The 27,378-nt window shown below is 35.3% G+C and overlaps 1 protein-coding gene across 7 annotated transcripts in view; it reads right to left on the reverse strand.

Moving 5' to 3' along the window:
- The window catches only part of RPS6KC1 (ribosomal protein S6 kinase C1), a 178,674-nt gene that overhangs the window by 92,917 nt on the left and 58,379 nt on the right, over positions 1-27,378 (reverse strand). For 4 of the 7 annotated variants that reach the window (XM_055319061.1, XM_055319062.1, XM_055319064.1 and 1 more), the window contains one exon: positions 22,434-22,796. The exons of 1 other annotated variant lie outside the window; for it this stretch is intronic. In XM_055319061.1, coding sequence (XP_055175036.1) covers positions 22,434-22,796 — 363 coding nt within the window. Of the gene's footprint in view, positions 1-8,378; positions 8,468-12,874; positions 12,947-22,433; positions 22,797-27,378 lie in introns of those variants that run through there. 2 more of the 7 variants (XM_055319067.1, XM_055319066.1) reach the window with 2 other exon arrangements.

Below are 27,378 nucleotides of genomic sequence, written 5' to 3' on the forward strand. Positions count from 1 at the left end.
TGTGACTGGGGTCCCAGATTTCAGCTGAAGCTACATTCCTGCCATTCTTTGCCTACTGTAGTTCAAATGTGGATTTTTTCACGTACAAACCAAAGATTCCTGACTGAATAGAGCATTCAAAGAAAAACAGCAACCAAATTGGGATTGCAATTTTGCTAAAAAAAAAACCTTCCTTTCATATCTTTTACTTTACTGTTCTATCTCTTCTCTCCTTCATGAGTAGTTAAAAAATATAACTAGTCTTGGGGGTGGGGAGAATCTCTATCACTTCTTAACCACAGAACAGTCTACATTTATTAACTCTCCAACTCCTCAAACTTCAATTCAAATTCAAATATCAAAAAAAAAACAATAAATTCAAATATCAATGATTCCTGCCCTTAAAATTTACTGAGTTTCTAAACCCAAGTTTTTATTTTCATATATCTGTGAAAGGTACTTAATTGAAACATGTTGTGAAGCTAATATGTGCCCATAAATAAGAAACATTCACTATTTCTACTCATTACTCGACCTTTAGTTTTGAATTTACTGTTCATAGAACTGCTACTTCCATCATTATGAGAGCTTCTCATTTCAGGTTCTACCTTTCATGCCCTAATTTAAACCCCTCATTTAAAATTTCTGATTCAGCATAGGCTAAGCTGTTAAAAAAAAAAAAAAAAACTTAATTTAGTTTTTTAACTCAGTGTGATTACAAGCTTTCAGACAACTTCAAAATTTGCTTTATTCAAAAAAATCAGTTTGTCTTCCCAAATAATTTGAGATTCAAAACTGCCAAGCCTATAGAGCACCTAATTCAAGCTAGAGGTAAAACCACAGTTTGTAATCAAATCATTGTTTTTTAAACTTTTGGTATCTCTGCTGCTTTCTAGGCAGTCTCCATAGTAACAGAGAAACAAGAACCGGAAGCCAGCAGTTGAAATGGACTCCTGCTGCTGACAGTGGTTCTGCTTCCATGGAAACAACAATGAAGTGATGGAATACTGGAAGGCTTTTTAAACATAACCTTAAATATACATACTATGACTCGTTCCCTACCAGCCCCTTAAAAGTAGGTCACAACCACTGCTGATCAATAGTAGCGGCCAAGGATGAAAATCACCTCTTGCAGGTTTCTACTGCTGGACACTTACTGAGGTTTGTGAAGTACTAGGAAGAAAAGATTAATTATGGATTTCCAGAATAATTTTAACTGATCAAATTACTGATAAATGACTTTAAATAGGTATTAACTGATTAAAATCAGCTGTAACCTTAATTTCTTAATCTTCATGTTAAGACACATACACAAAGCCCATAATAATTATTTTTCAAGGAAAACTAGGTTATCTGGAATTTAACTTTTAATCCCATATTGGGTCATGTAGCCATTATTTCTTCAGTATTATATCCAGGTAGACACTTAATAAATGCTTTTAAATATGGATACATATTTTACATTCCATCTAAAGATAAACCAGTATCTTCACTAAGTTTCTCTACATTTCTGTTAATAATTTGGATACAGTAAGAATTTCCACTGGGCATTCGAAAGAAAAAATCTACTCCCATTATTTACTAACCTTTATGTCAAAAAGTTCCACTGTACCAGAAAAAAATGTCTTATGTATGTCTTTACCTTATCAATTGCTGATCAAGAGAGAGGATGGATATAAGATGATTACAGAGTATAACCTGTGAAAGAATTGGGTGTAGCTGAATAGAAATGAGGAGAAAGTCCAAAGTTGTCCCTGAAATTTTTAGAAACACTGCACTGCCTATCCTGCATGTCTCAGAGCACCAACTCTGACTTAATTTACTAAGTTTATAGAAGGCACAGTCTATAGATGATGGAATCGCAGAATTCTAATTTATTCAAGAAGCCATCACCATTTGGGCATTCCTTCATTATATTAAATCCTATTCAAAAGAGATATAGTATCTTCCTTATACAACTAAGGAACTTAAGGCTCAGAGATGTGGAATGTCTTCCGCAGTTGAAAAGTTAATATATGAGACTAAACTGAAACCAGGTCTTATGCTATCCCACGCTTCAGGTGACTGAATTTGAAGTGAATCATGCTGTTACTGAGTGGAACAAAAAAAATATAGAGCATGGGACAAGTACGAGTGAGTATGGGAACAAAGATGAAGAGAAAATAAGCATAAGAGTTAAGCCAGGAGCCTATCAGACAACATAGTAGAATACAATTGGACAGAAATAGACTAAAGATGACAGACAAGGACACAGGACAATTAGAGTGACAAAGAGGTATAAATTTCACACTGTGTTAAAGAGAATGGGCCTTTTTGAGAAAAAGTGGTCTCTCAAAACATCCTGGTTATCCAAGGATTCTTTGGAAAACCTGGGCCTTTTCTCATTTACCCATAAAAAAACCAAAAGGGCATTTTTATTCACAGAACTAGTGAATATCAGTTTCACAAACTAAATAAAAAGCAGTTTTTCCAATTCTGTTATTCTACCCTAACTTACCAAGAAGAATATAGCTAATGCCTCATCATTGGTTCAACAAAAGAAAAGCAATGCTGAAGGAAAAACTAGCCATGTTAAACTACTTGAAAGATAGTATATCTACATCTGTATTTTATGAAAAATTTTAAGGAGTTTTTAAGAGTATTTTGGCCATACCTGATTTTTGCCACAGACACAGAATTCAATCCCCACCCACATAAGACTCTACTTAGGCACATCTTATATTCTTATCTCTATTTCTCTACTCCAACAAACGCTCTCGAATAGCCCCTATGCCACTGTATTCTTGGCTAAATATGCTGGTTTTTAACTCAGACTTATCACATTAGAAAGAACATTCACATCAACCTGAGTTTGAAGGAATGAGTTTTTATTGGTGCTTTTTTTTTTTAACAACTTTAGTAACAACAAAAAAAATATATGCCTGTTTGAGATGGCCTTGGTGGTTACAGTTCTTTTTTTTTCTTAGTGCTGATTTATTATAGTTAATGGGTTTTTTGTTCTTTTCAGGTATAGCCTACCATTTCTGACTTACGCTAAGTGTTCTGACAACAAAAGGCAACCTTGAGAAAAACAGTAATTTATGGTTCTACGTGTCTACCACAACTGGAGCCATCAGCCTCTCCGTATAGAACAAAACCTGGTCAGTCAGGGAATCTGCTTCCCATTTGCATTTAACCAACCCCATATTAATGTCTTTTCAAAACCAAGTGTTATGTGACCCCTAGAAGTTCAAAGAGTCATCAAAGAATAGTAAAAGCAAAAGTCATAATAATATCTCCAGGCATTGCCTTGGTTATGACTGCCTTCAATGCTGTTTAGCAGTTTTTCTATCAGTTAATACTGAATGAAAACTAACACATCATTAAATCAATCTTTAAATGCCTACAGACAGTCTTATCTTAGATTCAACAATTTTTTCCTGCTTTCTAACCCATTTTTTGTTTTGCAATTTTAATTTTTTTTTTTTTTATTTATTTATGATAGTCACAGAGAGAGAAAGAGAGAGAGGCAGAGACATAGGCAGAGGGAGAAGCAGGCTCCATGCACCGGGAGCCCGATGTGGGATTCGATCCCGCGTCTCCAGGATCGCGCCCTGGGCCAAAGGCAGGCGCCAAACCGCTGCGCCACCCAGGGATCCCCTGTTTTGCAATTTTAAAAGGTAGTACCCAAAACATTAATTATTCAATCCCTTCATAACAACATTGCCTGGCCAGTCTCTTTGTGACAATAAACTCCTGTCCACATAGATGGATAGATACCTAGGTAATCAATCCCCAAAGTGTCCTTTATATTGTAATCAATGGCTTCTAAAAGACTAAGATAAAAAGTTTTAAAAGAACTAGAGATATATTGAAGGAAAGGAATGAAGAATTAAAAATTAGGAGCTAAATTTTTGCCTTCTGAGATGGTATAAAAATAAGGGAAAATATGAAAATAAAAGTTCTAAGTTCTTAGGTTATGTGAACAAAGCTTTTGTTCATTTCTTTTACTGTTAGAGACATCTTAAGAAGTAGAAAATCCATAGAAGACTCTCAAGTCCAACAACTGTTTTTCTTGATGTCATGATATTCGATCACATATTTTCCTTTGAGATGATATAAAGTGATCAACAGAATTACTGATTATAAGCAGTTAACTCTTCTGAATGCTAGAGGTTTCACAGCCTCCTCTAGTGCATTCTCACCTTAAAAAATTAAACTTAGTGTATATCAGAATTAGAAGAGACTCCATTCCATCTCCAAATTTATTTAACATGATATTAAATATCTCCACATTTAAGCAATTCAAAGAATGTGTCAAGCTATACACCCACAATACATCACATTTGATGCCCATTTCAGGTTAACAAGAAAATCCTCCCCAGGAAGTAAGTAAGCCACCATAGTGAAAAAGTTCTCCATAACCACATATTCCTGTTCCTCCTATCATTTTCAGAAGTAAAGATACCTTATAGTTACTGAGCATCTAGTATGTTCCCGACACAGTTACCTCAATGTTTACAGTCATTTCGGTGTTGTCACAGAACATCACATACAAAAGACTCTCAATAAAATTTTGTTAAGTAAATGAATGGAAAACCAAATGAATGATTTTGTACCAATACTACATGGTCTGATAACAATACCTTTATGCCTAGAGACACTCTAATTACCTCTTTCTATAACTTAGTACCTTTGTTGAACTTAAACAGTTAAAATAAATGCATTTCAGAAAATGTCTGTGATTACTGTCTTTATCTTGTGTGTAAGTGAAATCATAAGAAAGGAATATGGAGGAACACAGCATAGAAGTGGTATAGTTGGACTAAAAGGACAATCTACATTTTTATTTAGTTTTATGAAAAATTGCCATGACAGCATCAATGAGGAAACACAAGCACAGATATTCTACATAATTGTAAACCACTGTGTAAAACAGAATGAAGTCTATGAACTTTTTATTGCTTGACAATTAAAATTTTGGAAAATCTGTTTCTTTACAGCTTGTAAGAGTACAATATGCCTGTACAACAATCTGGTTTTTCCAATGAAACACACTTTGAGACCACTAATGGCAACACAGTAAGCTTCTGAGAAAAAGCAGACTTACGTTCTCAATACTTTCTAAAAGAAAAGAGATAAACTGAACTTCTGTGTAGTATACACAAAACTCAATGTTTAATTACTAAGATTGACTTAAGCTGTAAGTTATATAAAACTATGCAACTCAGGGGATCCCTGGGTGGCGCAGCGGTTTAGCGCCTGCCTTTGGCCCAGGGCATGATCCTGGAGACCCGGTATCGAATCCCACGTCAGGCTCCCGGTGCATGGAGCCTGCTTCTCCCTCTGCCTGTGTCTCTGCCTCTCTCTCTCTCTCTCTGTGTGACTATCATAAATAAATAATTAAAAAAAATTAAAAAAAAAAACTATGCAACTCACGTAATTATGAAATAATGATTGACTCCACAAGTGCCTAATACCTGCTAGTATTGAAACAGCAGTTTTCGATTTAGGGTTCTTAGTTTTGTTTGGTTCACTTGAAAATACTCATAGATATCCATATTTCTTTTGAGCAGAATTAAGGTTTTTTTTCAGTAGTCAAAGGAACAAAATCAACCCTCTCATTTTACTGTTTTTAAACTGTGTTGCTAAAGATATAAAAATGCAGGGATACTGATGACCGAGACCATCTAGTAAAAAACCCTTCGAGAATCCTCATCTCTCTCTCTGCGTTTGCAATAGAGCAGCTGTGCCTCACACAGATTCACATGAATGAAAATATTTAGACGAGAAACCACCCACTTAGTTTATTTTCCATACGACTTTCCTGTAATTATTTTGTAAACTGTTCACACAACAATACATAAAAACATCTGCAAAAACAGGTAATTAATGTGTCAAGCCAAACTAATGCATTTTTTATGGTGTCCATGCTTCGTCAACTGTAATTATAACTCTTTTTTAAGCAAATGATGATGTGTTTGTTGCAATGTGCAAGTGGTTATTTTAGATGCTCTGTTTACTGTTCATACAATCTGAATATAAAACTCCACAGCTACTTTACCCTACATCAATGTTTTACCTAGCTTTTTTTTTTTTTTTTTGGTAGAAGCAGGAAAGCTGTTCTCTTTTCCAAGCTATAATTTCCAGTAAACATGTTTGTCATTAAAACACAAAACTCTCAACATAAAAGTTGACACAGAGTAACCAACAATTCAAGAAAATCTGACAGAAAACAATTCACCCAGACTTTCTTCCTGCAGTTGTAAACCTATGAGAAATACAGCACTTTATGCCCATCAGCTACAGGATTCCAAGCCTCCTGAACATCAGAAGTTTAGAAGACTCATTATTGGTTTTTACTGTATAATATCTATTCCGTTTATTTTTTTTTAAGATTTTACTTATTTATTCATGAGAGACAGAGAAAGAGAGAGGCAGAGACACAGGCAGAGGGAGAAGCAGGCTCCATGCAGGAAGCCCAACGTGGGACTCGATCCCGGGTCTCCAAGATCACGCCCTGGGCTGAAGGTGGCACTAAACCGTTGAACAACCCAGGCTGCCCATATCTAATCCATTTAGACCCACCAGACACATATATCTTTGACATGAGACCAACAAATGAAGAAGCAAATCCTGATCAAAATATATGATTTCATATTAATACACTTTGGTTCTAACTATAAAAAAGATCATCATCACTACTACTACTATTATGCACTAATACTGCACACCAATAATCATCCTCAAATGGACAGTCCTGAAGGCCCAAGGTTTCTGGTCTCCAGAGCTAATAAAATCTAAAATGAAACCTTTTTAAAAAACACAATGCCATCTCAAATGCTTGGAATTCTACACATCGTCAAACCTTTGGGACAAATATACTGATGTCTGTGCAGAGTATTGATATACTAGATAGAAGGCATTTTAAACCTATTTGGTATTTTCAAGAGCTACTTTCTTGCATCTTGGCTGTTTACTACACATTCTTTGGAATTCAACTCAATTTGGGTCTTTAGTAAATCTTCCATTGCTCTACTTAACTCTACATATGAATATATTTCTATTAAGTTTTAAAGTCCTTATCATTTTATTCTAACATCTGTGTCAATTCTGGATAGTTCTGAATGACTAATTTTTTTCCTCACTACAGGTCATATGTTTCCTGTTTCTTTGAATAAATGGTAATTTTTTACCAGCCATTGTGGGTTTTCCCTTATTAGGTGGTAGATATCTCCTTATTCTTACAAATATTATTGAGCTTTGTTCTGGAATACAGCTATGCTTCTTGAAAGCAGCTTGATCTTTTGGTTCTTTTTTCTGAGATTTGTTAGGGCAGGTCTGGAGCAAAATATTATGCCATACTAATGGGGTACGACTCTTGAATATTCTACCCAGTGCTCCATGAAAGAGGTTTGCAAGACTACTTGTTAGGAATAGACATTATTCCCAGTCCTGTGTGAGCACCCTAACCCTTTCAGTGGATCCTTCTCTTGCCTTGGATAGTTTCTCCACAGCCATCACTAATCAGTACTCTGCTAAGTATTCCAGGGGATATTCTGCAAATCTCTGTATAGCCATCTCCTCTCTAGATAAAATACTAGACATTAAGTGATGGTCCTGCAAACTCTGTGAACTCTGCTTTAGTCTTGCTGGATTCAGCCCCATCTCCTCAACTCGAATGTTTTGCCACAATTCGTCTGTCTTCCTTCTTCCTGAGCTACAACCTGAAGACTCAAGATGTAAGCTGAGCAATCTTAAGACTCATCATATCCGTTTTGTCTCTCTCAAAAGCCACTGTCTAACGTCCAGTGTCTTGAAAACCACAGATACCCATACTTTGTCTGGTTTTTTAGTTTCTTCAGGAAGTAGGGTGAATACAGTCCCCCTATCCACCCTCCCCTCTGTTAAGCATCTGTTTGTTAGCTATATAATAGAGTCTGGTTTGGGGATTGTCTTTTTTTCCCTTTGTTCATTTTTCTTAATTCCACATATGAGTAAGTGAAAGTCCTAGTTTTAATGTGGCTACTGGAAATTTTTTAAATTATATATGTGTGTCACATTATGTTTCTACGACACAGTGTTATTTTACATAGCCACTGAAATTATATAATGTTGAAATCCCCTAAGAAAGTAGGGTAAGGAGACTAAGAAGGTTGACAACTAAGTCTCAACAAACTTCAACATTTAAAGGTCAAATGGGAAAGAGGGAGCTGGCAAAGTAGACTTAAAAAGGTTAACCTAAGAATTAGAAAACGAAGAAAAGCATGGTGTCATTTGAAGTCAATTTAGGAAAGCAGAGGTTGTATAAAATAGACACTGATGATTATATATACATAAGTTAACAAAAGAACATTAAGGATAAGAAGTATTATTGAGATTCCAGTTAAGATTAATAACAATGAATTCATTTTAGTTACCAATCTGTCCAGAAGGTGTGGTTTCTTCCAATAGCACTCAGCTGCCCAGTTTTCCATCTCTATAAACCAGAAATCATGGAAAATGGATACTACAAAACAAACGGATAAATTAATCCAGGACTAGGGTATGGCCGGGTAAATGTGATAAAAGATCAGAAGTAAGGAGGGTTAAGGTGCCTGTCAAAAGACTTTTTTGAAATGACATATCATGAAAACTAAGATAGAGAAATGGAAGAGTTGAGAGATGCTAAAGAGAAAAATGGAGGAAAGTACAAAATAATGGCACTTTTTAAATTGTTTACCACTCTTTTTCCCCTCGATAACTTGTAAGCTGCTCATTGATTTTAGTGAGCATAACAGTCATCCATTAAAGTTTAGTTAAACAGAACAAAATTGGTCTTTCTAGATCCACAGTACAAATTCTATAGTCTATCTCATATGTTACTGATCACTTCATTTAAAGGGATTATTACATGTACTGATGTCACATCTATGCCTCTTATTATTTATTCCTTCTAATCCTGCTTCTAGTTGTTTGGGCAAAGACAGGCCTTTCATTAATAGTACAAGTCAGGGCTTTACCCCTATTCCAGCAAATACCACACCGATCAACTACAACAAAAAATTCAATTTGGAGGGTATTTTTTCTAATCACTACTTTTTTTATCTGCCCTGGTTACTCAACGTCTTTGTTCTTTATTGACCTAGAGTATACTTTTCTTTTGTAGGAGAATGAGTTATCATTGATCTAGACTCAATCAAAATATGATTTGACTAAGTTTTCATACACAGCCAATAAAATAGGTATGTTTTCATTAATCAGGGAATAATTTAATAACATCTCATACAGATCAAAAATCAATTTAATCATAAGTAGTTATGACTATTCAGTAATATAGACTGACTACTCTGTAATGATTGGTTAACTACGCAAAAGACAGAGACTATCAGAAAGTAGGATAATGACCTACAAACAAAAGATCACCATGTAATAGAAAGTATCGTGAAATCTTCAATTAATTTTTTGACTGTAGTGAGCATTCCCATTTCAAGGCACTATTTAAAATGATTAAACAGGAAGGGTGGCTTGGCCATAAATAAACCATCAACAAATTTCAAAACACTGAAATCATTCAAAGTTCTTTGAACACCATGGAATTGAACTATAAATCTGTAACAAAAAGATAACTAGAAAAATCTCAACTGCTGAGAGATTAATTAGTATACTTATGATACTTAGAAATATATTACATAGGAGTAATTCCCAGGTACAGCAGACAGACTAATGGACCCCTAAAAATGGCCATGTCCTAACCCAGGAACCTGTAAATAAATTATTTAACTTGGCTAAAGTGACTTTACAAATGATTAAGGTTAAAAACCTTCAGATAGGGCAATTACCCTGGATTGTAAGGGTAGGCCCAACCAAATCACAAAGGTCCTTAAAATCAGATAACCTTTCCTTGCTGAGAATCAGAGTGAGATGTAACTAGGAAAGAAAGGTCAAAGGGATATAACTCTGCTGACTTAGAAGATGGAGGTAGGGATGCAGGCAGCCTCTAGAAGCTGGAAAAGGCAATGAAACAGATTCTCCCCCTAAAGTCTCTGGAAAGGAATATAGTCCTGCCCATACCTTGATTTATAGCTGAGATTCATAGCAGAGTTCTAATCCACAAAATAATAATTTGTGTTGTAAATTTATGGTAATTTGTTAGAGCAGCCATAGAAAACTAATGAGACAAAATAAATATTTTGAACTGTTAACAGTGAAGATCTGATGTATCTAAACCTGTGGAGTGTGTAGCTAAAGCAGTACTTAGCGGGAAATTTATAAACTTAAACATATATAGAAAAAATGGCCAAATTCAAAGATGTAAGCTCCTAACTCAAAAAGTAAACACCAGACCTAAAGTTAAGTAGGAGAGAAAGAAACAGAAATACATAAAATAGAAAACAATGTATAAATATTATAACATTAATAAAACTGGTAAATCCTTAATATGACTGATAGTGAAAATATAATACCAATATCAGGAAAGATCCAACAGATACCAAAAAGATAAAAAGATACTATAATTCCACAATCAATAAATTTGAGGGTTTCATGCTAAAAGCCAAGGCAACAAAAGCAAAAATAAATGAGACATCAAAATGAAAAGCTTCTGCAGAGCAAAGGAAACCATCAACAAAATGAAAAGGCAACATACCAAATGGGAGAAAATACCTACAAACCATAAAAGGGATTAATATCCAAAATATCTAAGATATTCATCCAACTCTCTAACAAAAAATTTAAAAATGGGCAGAATCAGGGGATTCCTGGGTGGCTCAGCGGTTTAGCGCCTGCCTTCAGCCCAGGAAATGATCCTGGGGCCCCGGGATCGAGTCCCACATCGGGCTCCCTGCATGGAGCCTGCTTCTGCCTCTGCCTGTGTCTCTGCCCTCCCCCACTCTCTCTGTCTCTCATGAATAAATAAATAATCTAATAAATAAATGAATGAATGAATGAACGAATAATAAAAATAAAAATGGTCAGAATCTATATAAAGGTTTTCCCAAAGGTATACCGATGGCCAATAGATACGTCAAAAGGTGCTCCATACCACTAATCATCAGAAAAATGCAAATCAAAACCACAACGAGAAATCACCTCACACCTGTTAGAGTGACTGTTATCAAAGAGATAACAGGAGTTTGCAAGGATGTGAAGAACAAGAAACCCTTGTGCATTGTTGGTGGGAATATAAATCGGTGCTGCTACTATAGAAAACAATATGGAGGCTCTTCAAAAAATTAAAAATAGCACTACTACATGTTCCAGCAATTCCGGGTATTTACCCAAAGAAAATAAAAACACTTAAAAAGATATCTGCAACCGCAGTTCACTGTAGCATTATTTACAATAGCAAAAACAGAAACAACCAAAGTGTCCATCAATGGATGAATGAAGAAAATGTGGTATACACATACACACACAGGAATATTATTCAGCCATAAAAAGAACGGAATCCTGCCACTTACAACAATATGGATGAACCTTAAAGGCATTATGCTAAGTGAAATAGTTACACAGAAAAAGTAAATACCGTGTGATCTCACTTACATGTAGAGTCTCCTTTTTAAAAAAAGCTCAGAGCCACAGAAAACAGACTCACGGTTGCCAGATGAGTGAAGGGGTTCAAAAAATACAAAGTTCTTCCAGTTATAAACCAAATAAATCCCAGAGGTATAATGTACAACATGGTGTCAATAGTTAATAATACTGTATTGTATATTTGAAAGTTGTGTAGAGAATATATCTTAAAAGTTCTCATCACAAAAAAAAAATTGCAATGGTGTGGGGATGGATGTTAGCAAGACTTATTATTATGATCATTTTGCAATATATACATATATCAAATCATTATGCTATACACCTAAAACTAACATAATGTTATACGTCAATTATATCTCAATAAGAATAATAAAATAAAGCAAAAGAGCAGAGAAAAAAAACTAACTTGACCATTTGTATGAAACATATTCTTTGAAAACTACAACTTACCAATTAGTTGATAAAAGAAGAAATATATACAATTTTAACAGTTGGATATCTATTAAAGAAATTAAATCCAGTATTAAAATCCTTTCCCTAAAATTGCTCTTAAATTTGTTAAGTATGATATTTACACTGTGGATATGTAAAAGAATGACCTTATTTTCTGGAAATGTCTTTTACATACAGGTCAAAGCCATGATGTCTATAATTTACTTTTGATTCAGTAAATATATCTGTAATACATATACAGATTTATGAATATATTTGTATATATAGATAAGACAATAAACATGAAAAATAAAAACACACAAAAATCTTGAATAAATAATAGCAACGAACCCCAGTGATATATAAAAAAAGACACATTGCAACTGAGTAGGTTTATTTCAGGAATGCAAAAGTTACTGAAAATTTTAAATAATAGTAAGTGTAGCATCTCAAGTCTGGAAGATAATGAAAACCACCCAATTTCAAATCTCCCCACATAATCTCTCAAAACAAAAAACAAAACAAATTAAAAACTTGAGGGATAAATAAAACCACATATGACCCACACCTTCAGCATTCCTAAGAAAAGAATGCCATGACTTTTAGATTATCTGTAAATAGAGAAATAAACCAAATTACAACAGAGCTCCAAAGGCCCCACTATTGCAGGCGCATGAATGTAGAAACCAGAGGAGAGAGAGATTAACAGATCCCTTAAAAAAAGTAGACAAGGGTACACAGGACTTAAAGAACAGTAGAAAAACAAAATGAAACATAAACACCCCCAGAAAGAAAAAGTCCAATTAAATGCCAAAATATGAAACATAAACTGGGACTTGGCAGTTTGAAAACACAGGCTATAAATATAAAGACAGACTTGAAAGTGAGTGGAACCAAAAGTGAGAGCCTTAGTAAAGCTTTTCTTCTGTGGAAGAAACAGACCCTAAAGAAAAGGGTATGATGGGGGCACCTGGGTAGCTCAGTCGGTTAAGCGTCTGCCTTAGGCTCAGGTCATGATCCCAGGATCCGTCTCTGCTCTGCAAGGAGCCTGCTTCTCCTTCTCCCTCTGTCTGCTGCTCCCCCGCTTGTGCTCTTTCTCTCTGTGTCAAATAAATAAATAAATAAAATCTTGAAAGAAAGAAAGGGAGGGATAATGTAACAGTAAAGGGGTGTAGAGAATAATGGAAAGGAGAAGACAAAGATAAGGGGCCTATAAAAACAAAAGAGAAACACCAATCACTCCCCCATCCTCATTGATAAAAGAAACTGCACAGAAGAGGGGTGGACGTACAGAAGAGGACATAAACTGGAACAGTACCCTCACAAGAGGTAAGAATAGAGGGATCCCTGGGTGGCGCAGCGGTTTGGCGCCTGCCTTTGGCCCAGGGCGCGATCCTGGAGACCTAGGATCGAATCCCACATCGGGCTCCCGGTGCATGGAGCCTGCTTCTCCCTCTGCCTGTGTCTCTGCCTCTCTCTCTCTCTCTGACTATCATAAATAAAAAAAAAAAAAAAAAAAAAAAGAGGTAAGAATAGAAAAGGGCAGATCTCATGCAATCAGCGCTCTTTAGAGATCAAGATAGCAATCACTTCTGGGGAGGTAGTAATTGGAAAGGAACATACGGATGCCTCAAGAGTACTGGTCAAGTTCTACTTGTTAATCCAGGTACCAGTAGCATAAGTGTGCTCCATGGGTGAAAATATATCAAGCTATATACTTACAATATGTACTTTTCTGTAAATTCAATTCAATTAAAAGTTAAAAAAATAGATATGATGCTTGTTCCCTAGAAAATCTAAGAAACATGTATGAGAAAACATATAAACAAACATTTTTTAACAGGGAAGGGGGAGAAAGCATATTAAGGGTCAGTGTGGGGTCAGGAAGGGTTAAGTAGAGGGTGACATTTTCATTTTATTTTGTTTCTGCCTAATAATCCTTTCTCATTTTGGTTCACTCCCCTCATATGCTACAGCTATGCTGTTTAGTTTGTATGGTTCATGAGGGATAGTTCTGCCCACCTTTGAAGGGAGGAGTAAATAACCTATACCTAATTAGGTTATTCCCTAGCTAGAAAAATGAGGTAAAGGCATGTGACCCATGCTTGTACAGGAGCTAGAAGGAAAACACCCTCTTCCTCTAGAACTCAGAGGAAAAAAACCTCTGTAAACTTACAGCTGCCCAGGGATGGGATGAGGGGGTTATCTTTCACACCACCCAGAGATCAAAGTAAGCAGGAGAAAGGGGACTAAAAAGACAGGCCATGTATAAAGATGAGCAAACAACCATAGAAACCCTGTGACAGTTCTTCAACACCTGAATCTAGCCAGATGTGACCACTCATTTATGCGGGCTACAACACTTTCTACGTGAGCTTCTTTGAGTTAGTTTTGTTTACCAATAACTGAAAGAGTCCAGTATAACACAAAATTTGCTAAGACTGACCTGAGTACAGGATAATTTAAAAAGCAACTGTCTATCCATTTGTGAACATCGCAACCAGAGAATCTAAAGTCTTCTCTTAGTTTCATTCTGGCTGTAAGAACAGAATACCATGGAACTTATAAACAAAAATGCACCTCTCACAGGTCTAGAGGCTCAAAGGCCAAGAGCAAGATTCCAACAGGTCTGCTATCTGGTGCTGGCTTCCTTGTCCATTGATGGCTACCGTCTCACTATGCCTTCTCACTATGCCTTCTCACGTGGTAAAAGGAGCAAAGCAGCTTTCTGAGGTCTCTAATGGGCACTAATCCCACTCATGAGGGCAGAACCCTCAAGGCCTAATCATCTCTCAAAGGCCCCACCTCCAAATACCATCACTCTGGGGATTAGGTTTCAATATGAATTTTGGGAAGACACATTCAGTCTATAGCACCTTTTCCCTGACCTATGAAATAGTTTCTTCTAAGAACACTGCATTGGTACCTGGTTTTTCCTGTTACAGACACTTCCTAGATAATTAAACGACACACACACACACACACACACACACACACACACAGGGTAATGATGGGGACAAGAAAACAGAATAGGCAACATAAAAACGACTTTCAAATCTCTATTTTTAAAATCTGAGTTTTACTGTTTTAAAATGCTTTCTTCTAGCCAGTTTCAAAACAGTTAAGATCTAAAAATTCCTCAACTAAAGCAATTTATTGAATCATAATTTATTTATTCAATTTATTGAATTACAGAGAAGAGCACATGTTTTATTTTAAAACAGAAAAGAAAAAAACAGAAAAGGTAGTGAAAGCTTTCATTAAAAAGAATTCTATGTTTGTTTAGTACTGCTCTCTGAAAAGTAAAATTGTGATTTACAGATTAAAATGGACAAGCAGGTTCATACTTCAACGAGCAGCCCATATTTTCCAACTATATTACAATGATGAACCAAATATACAAGAGATATTAAGAGCACAATCAGGTTTAAATATAAGGTAAAAAATCTCTGTGGCATGTGGGATTTACTCCAGCAATGCAAAGGTAAAGAAAATCAATGTAATATACCACACATTAATAAAACGAAGGGTAGGGGTGTGGGGGGAGATACATGATCATCTCAACTGAAGTAGAAAAAGCATTTGACAAAATCTAGCACTCTTTCATAATAAAACCATCCAGAAAGCTAGGAATAGAAGGGAATTTCTTCAACATGATACAGGGTACATATGAAAAACTAATAACTAACATCATATTCAAAGGAGGGGTGCCTGGGTGGTTCAGTTGTTAAGCATCGGACCCTTGGTTTCAGCCCAGGTCATGATCCCAGGGTCACGGTGGAGCTCCACGCTCAGAGGGGAATCAGATTCTCTCTCTCTCCCCCTTGGCCCCTCCCCCACTTTCTCTTTCTCAAATAAATAAATCTTTTTTAAAAAAATATATCATACTCAATAATAAAAGATGGAAAGGTTTCCCCCTGAAATCCAGAACAAGCCAAGGATGATTCGCTCCTTTGCAGGGATGAATAAATAACCTATACCTAATTAGGTTATTCCCTAGCTAGAAAAATGAGGTGAAGGCCATGTGATTCATGCTTTTACTGGAGCTATTAAACATTTCACTGGAAGTCCTAACCAGAGCATTAGGCAAGAAGAAGAGATTTTTTTAAAAAGGCATCCAAATTGAAAAGGAACAAGCAAAACTGCATCTATTCACAGAGAACATAATCCTATAGAAATCCCAAAGAATCTACCAAAAAACTACTACAGCTAATAAATGAATTCAGCAAGCTGCCACATACAAGATAAAAATACAAAATCAGTTGTGTTTATAATGCCAGGAATGAACAATCCAAAAAGAAAATTAATGAAACAATTCTAATTACAATAACATCAAAAGAATAAATGCCTAGGAATAGATTTAACCAAGAAAGTGAAGAGCATACACTGAAAATTACAAAACATTGCTGAAGGAAATTAAAGATCTAAATAAATGGAAAGACATCCAGTGTGTTCATGGATTAGAATATACTTTTAAGATGGTAATACTCTCCATATTTATTTACCAATCTAATGAAATCCCTATCAAAATTCAAACAGCCTTTTTTGCAGAAACAGAAAACCTGATTTTCTAAAAGAAAAAATTAAAAAGTAAATAAAATCAACTATAGCTCATTTTTTTAAAATGGTGATTTTCAATTTATATAGAGTTGTAAGGGGACCCAAACAATCAAAATAATATTGAAAAAGAACAAAGTTCCCCTCAGAAGATCATAAATCAAAACAGCTAAGAGCCAATGCATTAGAAGACAGTATGATTATACCACCACTGCCTATTAAAATTACAGCTTTCAGTGTTGTTAGCCTTATACTATACCATACTTTGTAGTTAAGTGGACAATCCCTAAAAGTAAGTGGACTAGACAATACTTTCATAATATCTTCAGAGTTATACCACTGGTCAAAAATATCCACAAGAACAATCATAGAAAACTTACATATCAACAGCATCCAGGAATACTTTTCAATGTGAGATTTATAATATACGCAGAAAATTTAAAAAGAAACACAAAAGAGATCTTATTTTGAAGAATCATCATTCAATTCTATATTTAAAAACCATTTTATAGTCACTATCACAACACCCAGTACATACCTATTGAAACTTCAATTGGATGAATAGATGGCTGAATAAGCAAATAATCAAATGGAAGGAAAAAGAATGAATTTCAAAATAAAGTTTATAAATATTTGATACTCTCTGAAGACTTGTTTCTTCTCCATTTTAAAAAGCTACTATAATTAGAGAAGAAATGTTTAAGAAGTAACATGGCACAGTGGAAACAAGATAAGATTTGAACTCAGAAAGACCCAGATTTAAAACTGAAACTCTTAGTGGCTTGTATTAATGGAGCAAATTGCTTGCTTTATACAAGTCTTAGTTTTCTCCACCTATTAAATGGGGATTACAGTATCTACCTTACAAACAAATAAGCCAGCAATTTTGGCACCTAGAACAAACCAAACAAAACCAGTTCTCAAATCAACTCTGTAATTCATAATGTAGCCCACAGATGGGTGTTACTAACAATGCTCGCCATCTGGTAGCTTCCTGTTTTAAATAATTATTCTTGCTAACTAGGTGCCAAGCTTCTAGAATCATTACATTAAATGTTTGCACCCTCTAAATTTTGGTGTCCTTAGACAAAGCCCAGTATGACCAGTCATAGTTCAGCTTATAGGCTTGTTCTGAGGGTTAAAAATATGTTAAGAAAAACCCCTTGTACAATGACAGGCATCTAATAGACAATAAATTATTGCTGTTATTTAAATATTTTATTAATGCCTTTATGTCATCCATTTGCCATTCTACATTCCCATAATTATTCTAGAAAACCAACACTCAGAATATAGATTAATCATACCAGGCCATTGCAAAAACAAACAAGACAGAAGTGAAAGGAAATGTATTGGAAACATTCTCTTCAAAGATTCAAGTTGATTCCTTCAATCTTGATTTTTGGATTTTCTGTCTTAAGCACATAAAGACCTGATACTTAGAAGAGCAGAAGGCACCTTAATTTCAAGAGCCATTCCTAGATTGAGGAAATAAGTGTCAGATTCAAAAGGAGAATTCAAAGTTACCAGTATCGGGGTATGCTCCTTCTCTCCTGGATGGGCAAACAGAACTGCTGCTATTGCGTTCTGCCTCTAGTCTCAGCTGTGCAAACACCAGTTAAGTAAGAAAAACATTAAGCCATCTTTATCAGATCTACAAACAACGCAGATAACCTCCTTTAGGATGAATGCTTTAGTTAGGATGAATAGTATTTAGAATAACAAAATTTGCCAAATCATAAGAACCTTGTATAAAGCACTCCTACTTAGCTCTGAAAGATCATTCTCTCTAGATTATCAGATATCCAGAAATAATGAATTTATTATAAAGATAACAATTCTATTTTTTTTCCTAACAGGTAACCATTCTTATAGCAAGAATTAAATTAAAATGATGCATAGGCATTATGGTTATAGCGATGTTTCAGTAACAACTTTACCCTACTAAAACAAACTTTCCTGAAGAAAATATCTCTTCTACCCATAAACATCAAGTCAGCTCACAAGCTAGAGCCCCCAATTTCCCCACAAATTAAAGAATAAATCCATCATACTCAACATTACACTCGATGGTAAATAGCTGAAAGCTTTTCCTCTAAGATCAGGAACAAGACAACGATGCTCATTCCCACCACTTGATTCAACATGGTACTACAAAAGTCCTAGTCATAGCAATCAGACAAGAAAAAGAAATAAAAAGGCATACAAATCAGAAAGGAAGAAGTAAAACTGTCTCTATTTGCAGGTAGTATGATATTATATACAGAAAACCCTACAGATTCCACCAAAAAAAACTGTTAGAATTAATAACATGAAATCTGTTACAAATCATTGATAAAAGAAATTGAAGGCAAAAATAAATGGAAAGATATCCCATGCTCATGGATTGAAAGAATATTGTTAAAATGTCCATACTACCCAATCCAATCTATAGCTTCCCTATCAGTGCAATCCTTACCGAAATTCATCCCTACCAAAATTCCCCACAAGTAGGAAATAACATTTTTCACCTAAGTAGGAAAAAAAAATCCTAAAATTTGTACAGAACCACAAAAGACCCCAAATATCGAAAGCAATCTGTGAATAAAGAACAAAGCTGGAGGCATCACATTTCCTGACTTCAAACTATATTACAAAGCTATAGGAGTCAAAACAGTATGGTACTGGCCACCTAGATCAATGGGACAAAATACAGAGCACAGAAATAAAGCCACACATATATAGTCAATTAATTTCTAACAAAGGAACCAAAAATATACACTAGGGAGGATAATATTTTCAATAAATGGTATTGACAAAAATGAACAGCTACCTGCAAAAAAATAACACTAAGCCCCTATTTTACACCACACACAAAAATTAACTCAAAATTAAAGACCTGAACATCTGCATAAAATTCACAGACCTTAAAATTAAAGACCTGAACATAAGACCTGAAACCATTAAATCCCAGAAAAAAAAAAAAAAAACAATATATGTGTGTGTGTCCATACACACACACGGAAACATTATTCAGCCATAAAAAAGAAGGAAATACTGCCATTAGTGAAATGAATGGACCTTGAGGTCATTATGCTAAGTAAAATACCTCTGAGAAACAAATACTATACAATCTCACTTATGGTAGAATCTAAAAAGAACCAAACTTATAGAAAAGATTGGTAGGTTACCAGAGGCAGGAATAGGGATGTGAGAAAAGTAGGAGAAGGTAGTCAAAAGGTGCGAACTTCCATTTACAAGATTAACGGGTCCCATGATGTAATATACAACACTGGGACTATAGTTTAAAAGCACCTTATCACATATTTGAAAATTGCTAAAAGAGTAGATCTTAAAAATTCTTGTCATAAGAAGAAAAAAATTTGTTACTTTGTGAGGGGAAGGATGCTAATTAACTAAACTCATTATGGTAATCATTTCATAATATATATATAGGTATCAAATCATGTACACCTTTAGTGCAATGTTATATGTCAATTGTATCTCAATAAAACGGGGGCGGGGGGGAGTTTAACCAATAACGTCCATATGTCTGTTAGGTGGTGACTTACATACCAACCAAAAGCACTGCCCTGACATTACATGTGACACATAGTTAAAAACATAAGCATAAGAACTAAAGCAAAGGGGGGATCCCTGGGTGGCTCGGCGGTTTGGCGCCCGCCTTCGGCCCAGGGCCTGATCCTGGAGTCCCGGGATCGAGTCCCGCGTCGGGCTCCCAGCGTGGAGCCTGCTTCTCCCTCTGCCTGTGTCTCTGCCTCTCTCTCTCTCTCTCTCTCTCACTCTCATAAATAAATAAAAATAAAATCTTTAAAAAAAAAAAAAGAACTAAAGCAAAGGTTATTTTACATATTGGCTAAAAATTAGAATTCTGTGATTGTGGTTCCCACAGTTTGTATAAAGAAATTGATCACAGAATGAATAAATAACAAAAGGCTAAAAGCAATTAGTCAAGTATAATTTTTTAGATTTGATGGCACAAGAACAACTAAAACCAATCCATGGCTGGAACGGATATTGTACTTTCAGAAAGACAGGGATATGTTAAATAGGAAAAACATATATAAATGGTAATATTCCTTGAGACAGAGGTCTAGTAGATTTGGTATCAAGTTCTAGTGAGAAATAATTCACCATATAATCACAAAGTAAATATCTAAATGATATTTGTTATTTGCTGATATATATCCATAATTCTCATTTTGAAGTAAAGATTTTTATTTTTCTGGTGCCATCAAGTGGTAACATTATGAAGTGCTCGAAGTTTAAATGCAAATAACTAAGACAGAAAAATATCACGCTGATATATCCGTGTCAGTTAAACACAAGTGAATTTTTAGCACAAAATGATCTAAAAAGAAAAGGGAAAATATTAAAGCTAAATGCAACTCAACCCGATTTTAAACTGTCAACCCGAAATGAGTTAAGACAAAGAAAAACGTGTAGATCTTTAAAGACCAGAATGCTCTACTAGCAAACAAAAAACCCTATGACATTACTTGAGAAACAAAAATTTGTATCAAAATGACGTACCAGTCAAACCATGAGAAGTGCTCTCTCTTGAAACTCCATTAACGTGGCAATAAAAGACTTACTGTTAAGGCAAAAGCCCAAAAAGACAAAGGGATTAAGAGAGAAAACTGCAGCAACATTTTACAAGCTAGATAACAGACAGATGAATGGTTATTGACTTGGGAAACTCAAGAAAATTGCCTGACTTATATTACACTGTAAATCTCTCCCAAAGTTTGGGAACTGGTAGCACTAGGTAGCTATGGAAATCAGAGTAAGGGCTAAAAACAAGAGAATTAGTCAAAATTCTGGCTAAAAAGCAACGATGCCACTACACCCACTCCCTTTTCTAGTCCACGTAGACAAGTACTCATTTTTTACCACATTAGAAAAATCATAAAACTGCAGTATGCTTCACACTCTTTCTATAAGGAAAAGACAAATGACTATAAACAAAAATCTGATGCTTAAAAAAAAGCTAAATCCTAGTTACAGACATTCAGAAACATTCAGCTCTAAATGTCCCAATTCACCCCAGTAATTAGCTGAGAATTTATGGCAACTAACAAAGAACAGAACAGTAGGCAAATCAAGAACCTTTACATTTCATCCCCTCTCTTCAGGAGAGCAAGAGTAAATGCACTAAAGAATCTCTGTGAATACTCCTGAGAGAGGTGAAGGCTCGTGATCACTAGCCACATCATAAAAAATAGATTATTATTCATACAAGAGATGTGGAGATTTGATTTTTTTTAAGACCTATTTTTGTTGGTTAATTGATCAAAGTAGAGAGTTAAGCAGCTCTGATACTGTCTTCCATTCATGTAATTAAAAGTATATACCCAGGGGCGCCTCAGTGGCTCAGTCGATTAAGTACCTGCCTTTGGCTCAGGTCATGATCTCAGGATCTTGGGATCCAGCCCTATGTCAGGCTCCCCACTCAGCAGGAAACCTGCTTCTCCTTCTCCCTCTGCCATTCCCACTGCTTGTGCTCTCTGGCTCTCTGTTAAATAAATAAATAAATAAATAAATAAATAAATAAATAAATAAATAAATGCATGCTTAGGAAAAAAAAAGAAGAAGGCATATACCCAAATACAGGTCTTTTTTTTTTTTTTTTTTTTTTTGAGAGAGAGAGAGAATGCACATGAATGGGCCTAGGAGGTGAGGGAAAGAGGGCAGGACAGGATCCTAAGTAGACTCCATGCCCAGCATGGATGGGGGCTCCATTTCACGACACCAAGGTCCTACATGACCTAAGCGAAAATCAAGAGTCAGAGGCTTACTGACTGAGCCATCCAGGTGCCCCCCAAAGGTAGGCCATTTAATCTTCAGTATTTTCTCATTTTCAGTCTTAATTTTACCTGGAACTTTACACAAGTTATAGTTATATGTATACACTTTTCTTTCCAGGCACCAACATAACATTCCAAAACATATTAATACAGATAAAATGGTACCTTGAACACCTTCTAGGAGTAAATCAACTCCTTTCCTATAAAAATTGGAAGCAGCTTCATAGTCATCTTCTTCTTCTTTTTTTAAAGCCAGCTTTATTAATTCTCCGGCTTTCTCCAAATAATCTCTCTTGCCAAGTTTAGATTTTAAACTGCCAGGGAAGAGGCTGCGACTTTCTCGTTCTTCTTCTGGTTTGTTCTGTTCACTGTCAGAAGCAACAGCCCCTAGTGCTGAAGGATCCGAAGAAAGATTGAGACCAAAAGTTCTAATGGGAGAATTTTGATTGGAAGCCATTCCATCATCTAACTCAGCAAGAGAATCCACGTCAACAGTAAGAGATATCAGATCACTGTCACTGGAGAAACCTAGAAATATGATCACAATAGTAAATAGATATTAAATTAAGGATTATCCAAAAAGAATGCAAATCACACTATTCATTTGTTCATACTATCCAAGTCGATTAGGAAGGCTGTCATTGCCTGATAGAGATCAGTGCCTGGCAATTTGTTTCTGCTTACTTCGTTCATTTCTGCACTCAACGTAGCTCTAGAAGCCAATCTCCTTTGCCTTAATTATCACACTAAAACCAAAGGCAAGTCTTTATCTAGTCTTCTTGTAAAAAAGAAGAGGCTTTACCACATGTCTTGTAACAACATCATTATGATAAAGGGAAAAGTATAAGAGCTTCAAGGTAAGACAAAACCAAGTGCTTGGATCCCAGCTCTTAAAACTTACTATGTGACCAACAGTGAGTCACTTAATAATATTATTTATTATGTGCGACTTTAGAAATAGAGTTAATGCATATAAAGCATAATAGACTATCATTCAATTACAACTATTATAGTAATTATATAATCATTATTTAACTATTATACGATGTACCCTCAGAGGTGTGCTTTTAGATAATCATCCATATCTGGAAAATGTATGCCATTTAGTTGTGTTTTTTTTTTAAAGGACTAAATTTTTAGAAATCTTTGTTTCAATCTCTTCTACATGCTTTTGGAGAGAGGTTTGGTCTATATTTGCCTCTTAGTTTTCTGACAGAAAATTAATAAATAGGTGGTATTGAAATATTGAGCAATGAAAATTATTTCTCCCATTTCATAGAACTGACTTCATGGTAAATGAGTATGAGGTCTTGGGACCTCCCTTTACATTCTTAAAATAATTGAGAACCTCAAAAAACTTTTGTTTTTGTGGATTATACCTGTAAAATTTACCACTCTTAATAATTAAATAGACTAAAATTTTTTAATTAAACACTGAAGTCCATTACATAGTAATATCATTTTTTTTAAAGATTTTATTTATCCATTTGACACATGCAGACAGAGTGCATAAACAGGGAGAGTGGCAGGCAGAGGGCAAGGGAAAAGCAGACTCATCGATGAGCACGGAGCCCAATGCAGGACTCAATCCCAGACCCCAGGACCATGACCAGAGACAAAGGTAGATGCTCAACCCACTGAGCCACTCAGGCACTCCATTAACATAATTTTTATTAAAAATAACTACATTCTTGGGGTGCCTGCATGGCTCAGTCGGTTGAGCATCTGCCTTTAGCTCAGGTCATGATCTCTGGGTCCTGGGATCAAGCCTCATGTTAGGCTACCTGTTCAGCAGAGAGTTTGCTTCTCTCTCTCCCTGTGCCTCTCCTCAACCTCACCCCACCTCATGCTCTCTCTCTCTCTCAAATGAAATAAAATCTTTAAAAAAAAAAACAAAAAAAACTATATTCTCAGAAACAAAGTATTTAGTGAGAGAAGTGACATTGTTTTACATTTTTACAAATCTTTTTAAGAGAAGGTGCCTAGATTCCCACATCTGATCCTGCCCTCAATCTGTTGTCATGTTGTTCTGGTTGAAAGGTGTGAGGAGGGATGCCTGGGTGACTCAGCAGTTGACCATTTGTCTTTGCATCATTCGTGCAAATGTCAACACAGTGAAAAAGGCAAATAATCTCCTAGACTATTATGAAGACAATTTCTGCCTTAGGGACCTCCTGAAAAGATCTCCCAGATACCCAGGGGTCGAAGACCATACTTTGAGAGTTACTGATCTATATCATTCAATATGATTGACAATAGAGTTATGTAAAAATTAAGTTTGGGAACAACTATGTGATCTGTATCACCACTGAATATTGACTTTCAAGTTTCTCAGAAAAGAAAATTATTTCTTCAGGATCATATACAAAGTCAAACTTAAAGGTAGATTAGACTACACATGCTAGATCAGGGATCAGCAAACTTTTTTTTCTGAGGGCCAGGGAATATTTCAGGCTTTGTGGGCCATATGATCTATGTCATAACTAATCAACTCTGCTATTGTAGTACAAAAGCAGCCACAGATAATATGTAAATGAATAAGTATGGCTGTGTTCCAGTAACACTTTATTTACGGATGCTGAAATTTGAATTCCATATAATTTTCACATGCCACAAAACAATATTCTCTTGAATTCTGCCAACCATTTTAAAACATAAAATCCATTCTTAGCTAGTAGGTCATATAAAAACAGGTGGTAGGTCGGATTTGGCCCACAGGCCATAGTTTGTCAACCCTTATTATAGACTCAAATTGCTTACTTCATATCAAATAAAATAAGTTAGGGTAAAAACATGTTACTGGCAGCTAAACTCAAATTTCAAATCAGCTTCAGACACTACTTTGGCACCCTGTCAACATATCCTGTTTTCAGGGTTTTTTTTTTTTTTTTCAAATCCTTAGAATGTCCATAAAGCGCTCATTTCATTTCCTAAAAGCAAAAGACTTCATTAAATCCAAAATCTGAGATGAGATTCATTGGACCTAGTGGAAATCTTTCAATCTCTGACATTTCAGCTATAGAGACAGCTTTCAAAATCCAAATCTTTTACAGCAATCTACAAAATTATTTATCCGAGAAACATACAAACCTTATGAGATTTCTTTAAGTGATTCAAAAATATTTTATCTATTTCAATGCACATTTATTTCCTTAAATGGGGGCATTATATAAGCTGGTCAATATTTATTGATATTAATAAACAAATATACAAAGTTTTAAAAAAAAATAAGTTCTGGTTTATACAGCTAATCATAAAAGAAAGGAAAATGTTAAAAAAAAAAAAAGAAAGGAAAATGTTGTTATAGATCTTTTGTCTGCTCTCCAGTGTCTTGCCACTATAACCTTTACATCATCTATCACATTGTACTGTTTCATGTTTTGCCTGATTTTCCTTTCTAACAAGAACAATAATACCAAAGGGCAAAGGGGTAAAATTATGTGTACTCAGTTTCTTGGCTTTTGACCACAAAAATCTAGTGACATAGTTTTATTTCCTCTCTTACCTTTCCAATCGTATTTTGTTAGCAAGGGAAATCATGCTTAAATAAAATTAGATCAGAAGAGTAAGACTATCAAAATACCTAGAAAAAAAGTCAGATAATAAAACAAAATAATAAATAATATTCAAATTGTTTCCTTTTCAAATTCTACCCAATTCTAAATGAAGAATCTTTCAAAGTAAGCAAAGTAAGAAAAACTAGCAGGTTAGGATGAGGAATTTTTCTGGTTCAACTAGAAGCAAAGGGAAGCAAAAAGACTTCTGATTTAATCTTTCTAGAGGACAACTTGACAATGCATATCAGATGTAAAAAACGCTAATATCTTTTACCCAGAAACTCATCAACTTATACCAAAAATAATCAGAGATATGATAAAAAAAATCTATACATGAGAATATCCATCAAAAAATTTAGTGAAAATTTGGAAATAACAAATTCCTAACAATAGGAGATTATGGTGCATCCCTTTGAGAAAACATTATACAGCTATTAAAAATTATATTATAGAAGAATGTTTAATGCTAAGGTATTCATTATCTATTATGCAAAACCAACAAACTGTAAAGCAGTATATGCATATACTATAATTCTAATTTTGTTTTAAAACAAAAACACAGGAAAAAAGGCTAGAGAAGTATGTTAAACACTGACAGTAATTTTCCCTTTATGGTGGGATTACAGGTGACTCTTATCACATTTCTTATATGTGTATGGCAAGTTCCTAAGCCTCGGTATTTGAAGGATACCAAAGCAGCAGCAAGGGCTAAAACTGGGAATTTGCTTGTAAATAAATCTATATTATATAGACAAAATTTATGAAATATAGGCCCGTATGAATCACCCAGCAGCCGGTGCCTAGGAATTCCTAACTTAAGAGAGAAGACCAAAATGATTATAGACAGATCTGTGTGAAGCAGACTAACCCTTGACACTTCTTCCTTACCTGTCTTCTTCCTTTAATTCTCCTCCTAAGATGCACCCTACCAGATGTGAAAAGCCTAACTATCTTATCGCAACCGTACACTGCAACTAATCATCTTCCAGCACTCTCCGAAATCTTTCCCTTCTGTATTTAAGCAATTTCTAAACCCCCTTCTTCTCAATGAAGTATTCCCCAACCAACTCAAGAACACTCCCCTTTCACCACCGCAGCAATGAACCATTATTTACACACGGACTCAGTACCAGCTCTTTCATCCTATATGCTTAATACATAATAAAGTGCTAGCCCAACGCCTTGAAATCATGGTCCTGTCATTCAACCTGTTTTATATGAAGCTACATATAAACATCGCATTAAGTGGAGATTAGCTTCCTAAAACCCAGAAAGAAAGGGAATAGGATACAGAGAGCAGCAAACAAGCTAGAGGTTCTCAGTTGGGCCCAGTAGGAAGAACGTTGTGGATAAGGCAGGGCAACAATTGACAATTCAGAGACTCTTTGTCAAAAGTGAAACCAACCTGAAGTCAATCCATGTTTAAAGGGGCCCTCTGGAGCCATCATGAGAGTAAAAGGTACATGCTTCACCAACACCATCAAGACAAAAACCTAAGCCTTTTTGGGAAGAGATGGGAGGGGGAAGAGTCAAAGGTTCTATGAAAGCGTTCT

The sequence above is a fragment of the Nyctereutes procyonoides genome, unplaced genomic scaffold (assembly GCF_905146905.1).
Source record: "Nyctereutes procyonoides isolate TBG_1078 unplaced genomic scaffold, NYPRO_anot_genome, whole genome shotgun sequence".
In the NCBI taxonomy this organism is placed as follows: domain Eukaryota; kingdom Metazoa; phylum Chordata; class Mammalia; order Carnivora; family Canidae; genus Nyctereutes; species Nyctereutes procyonoides.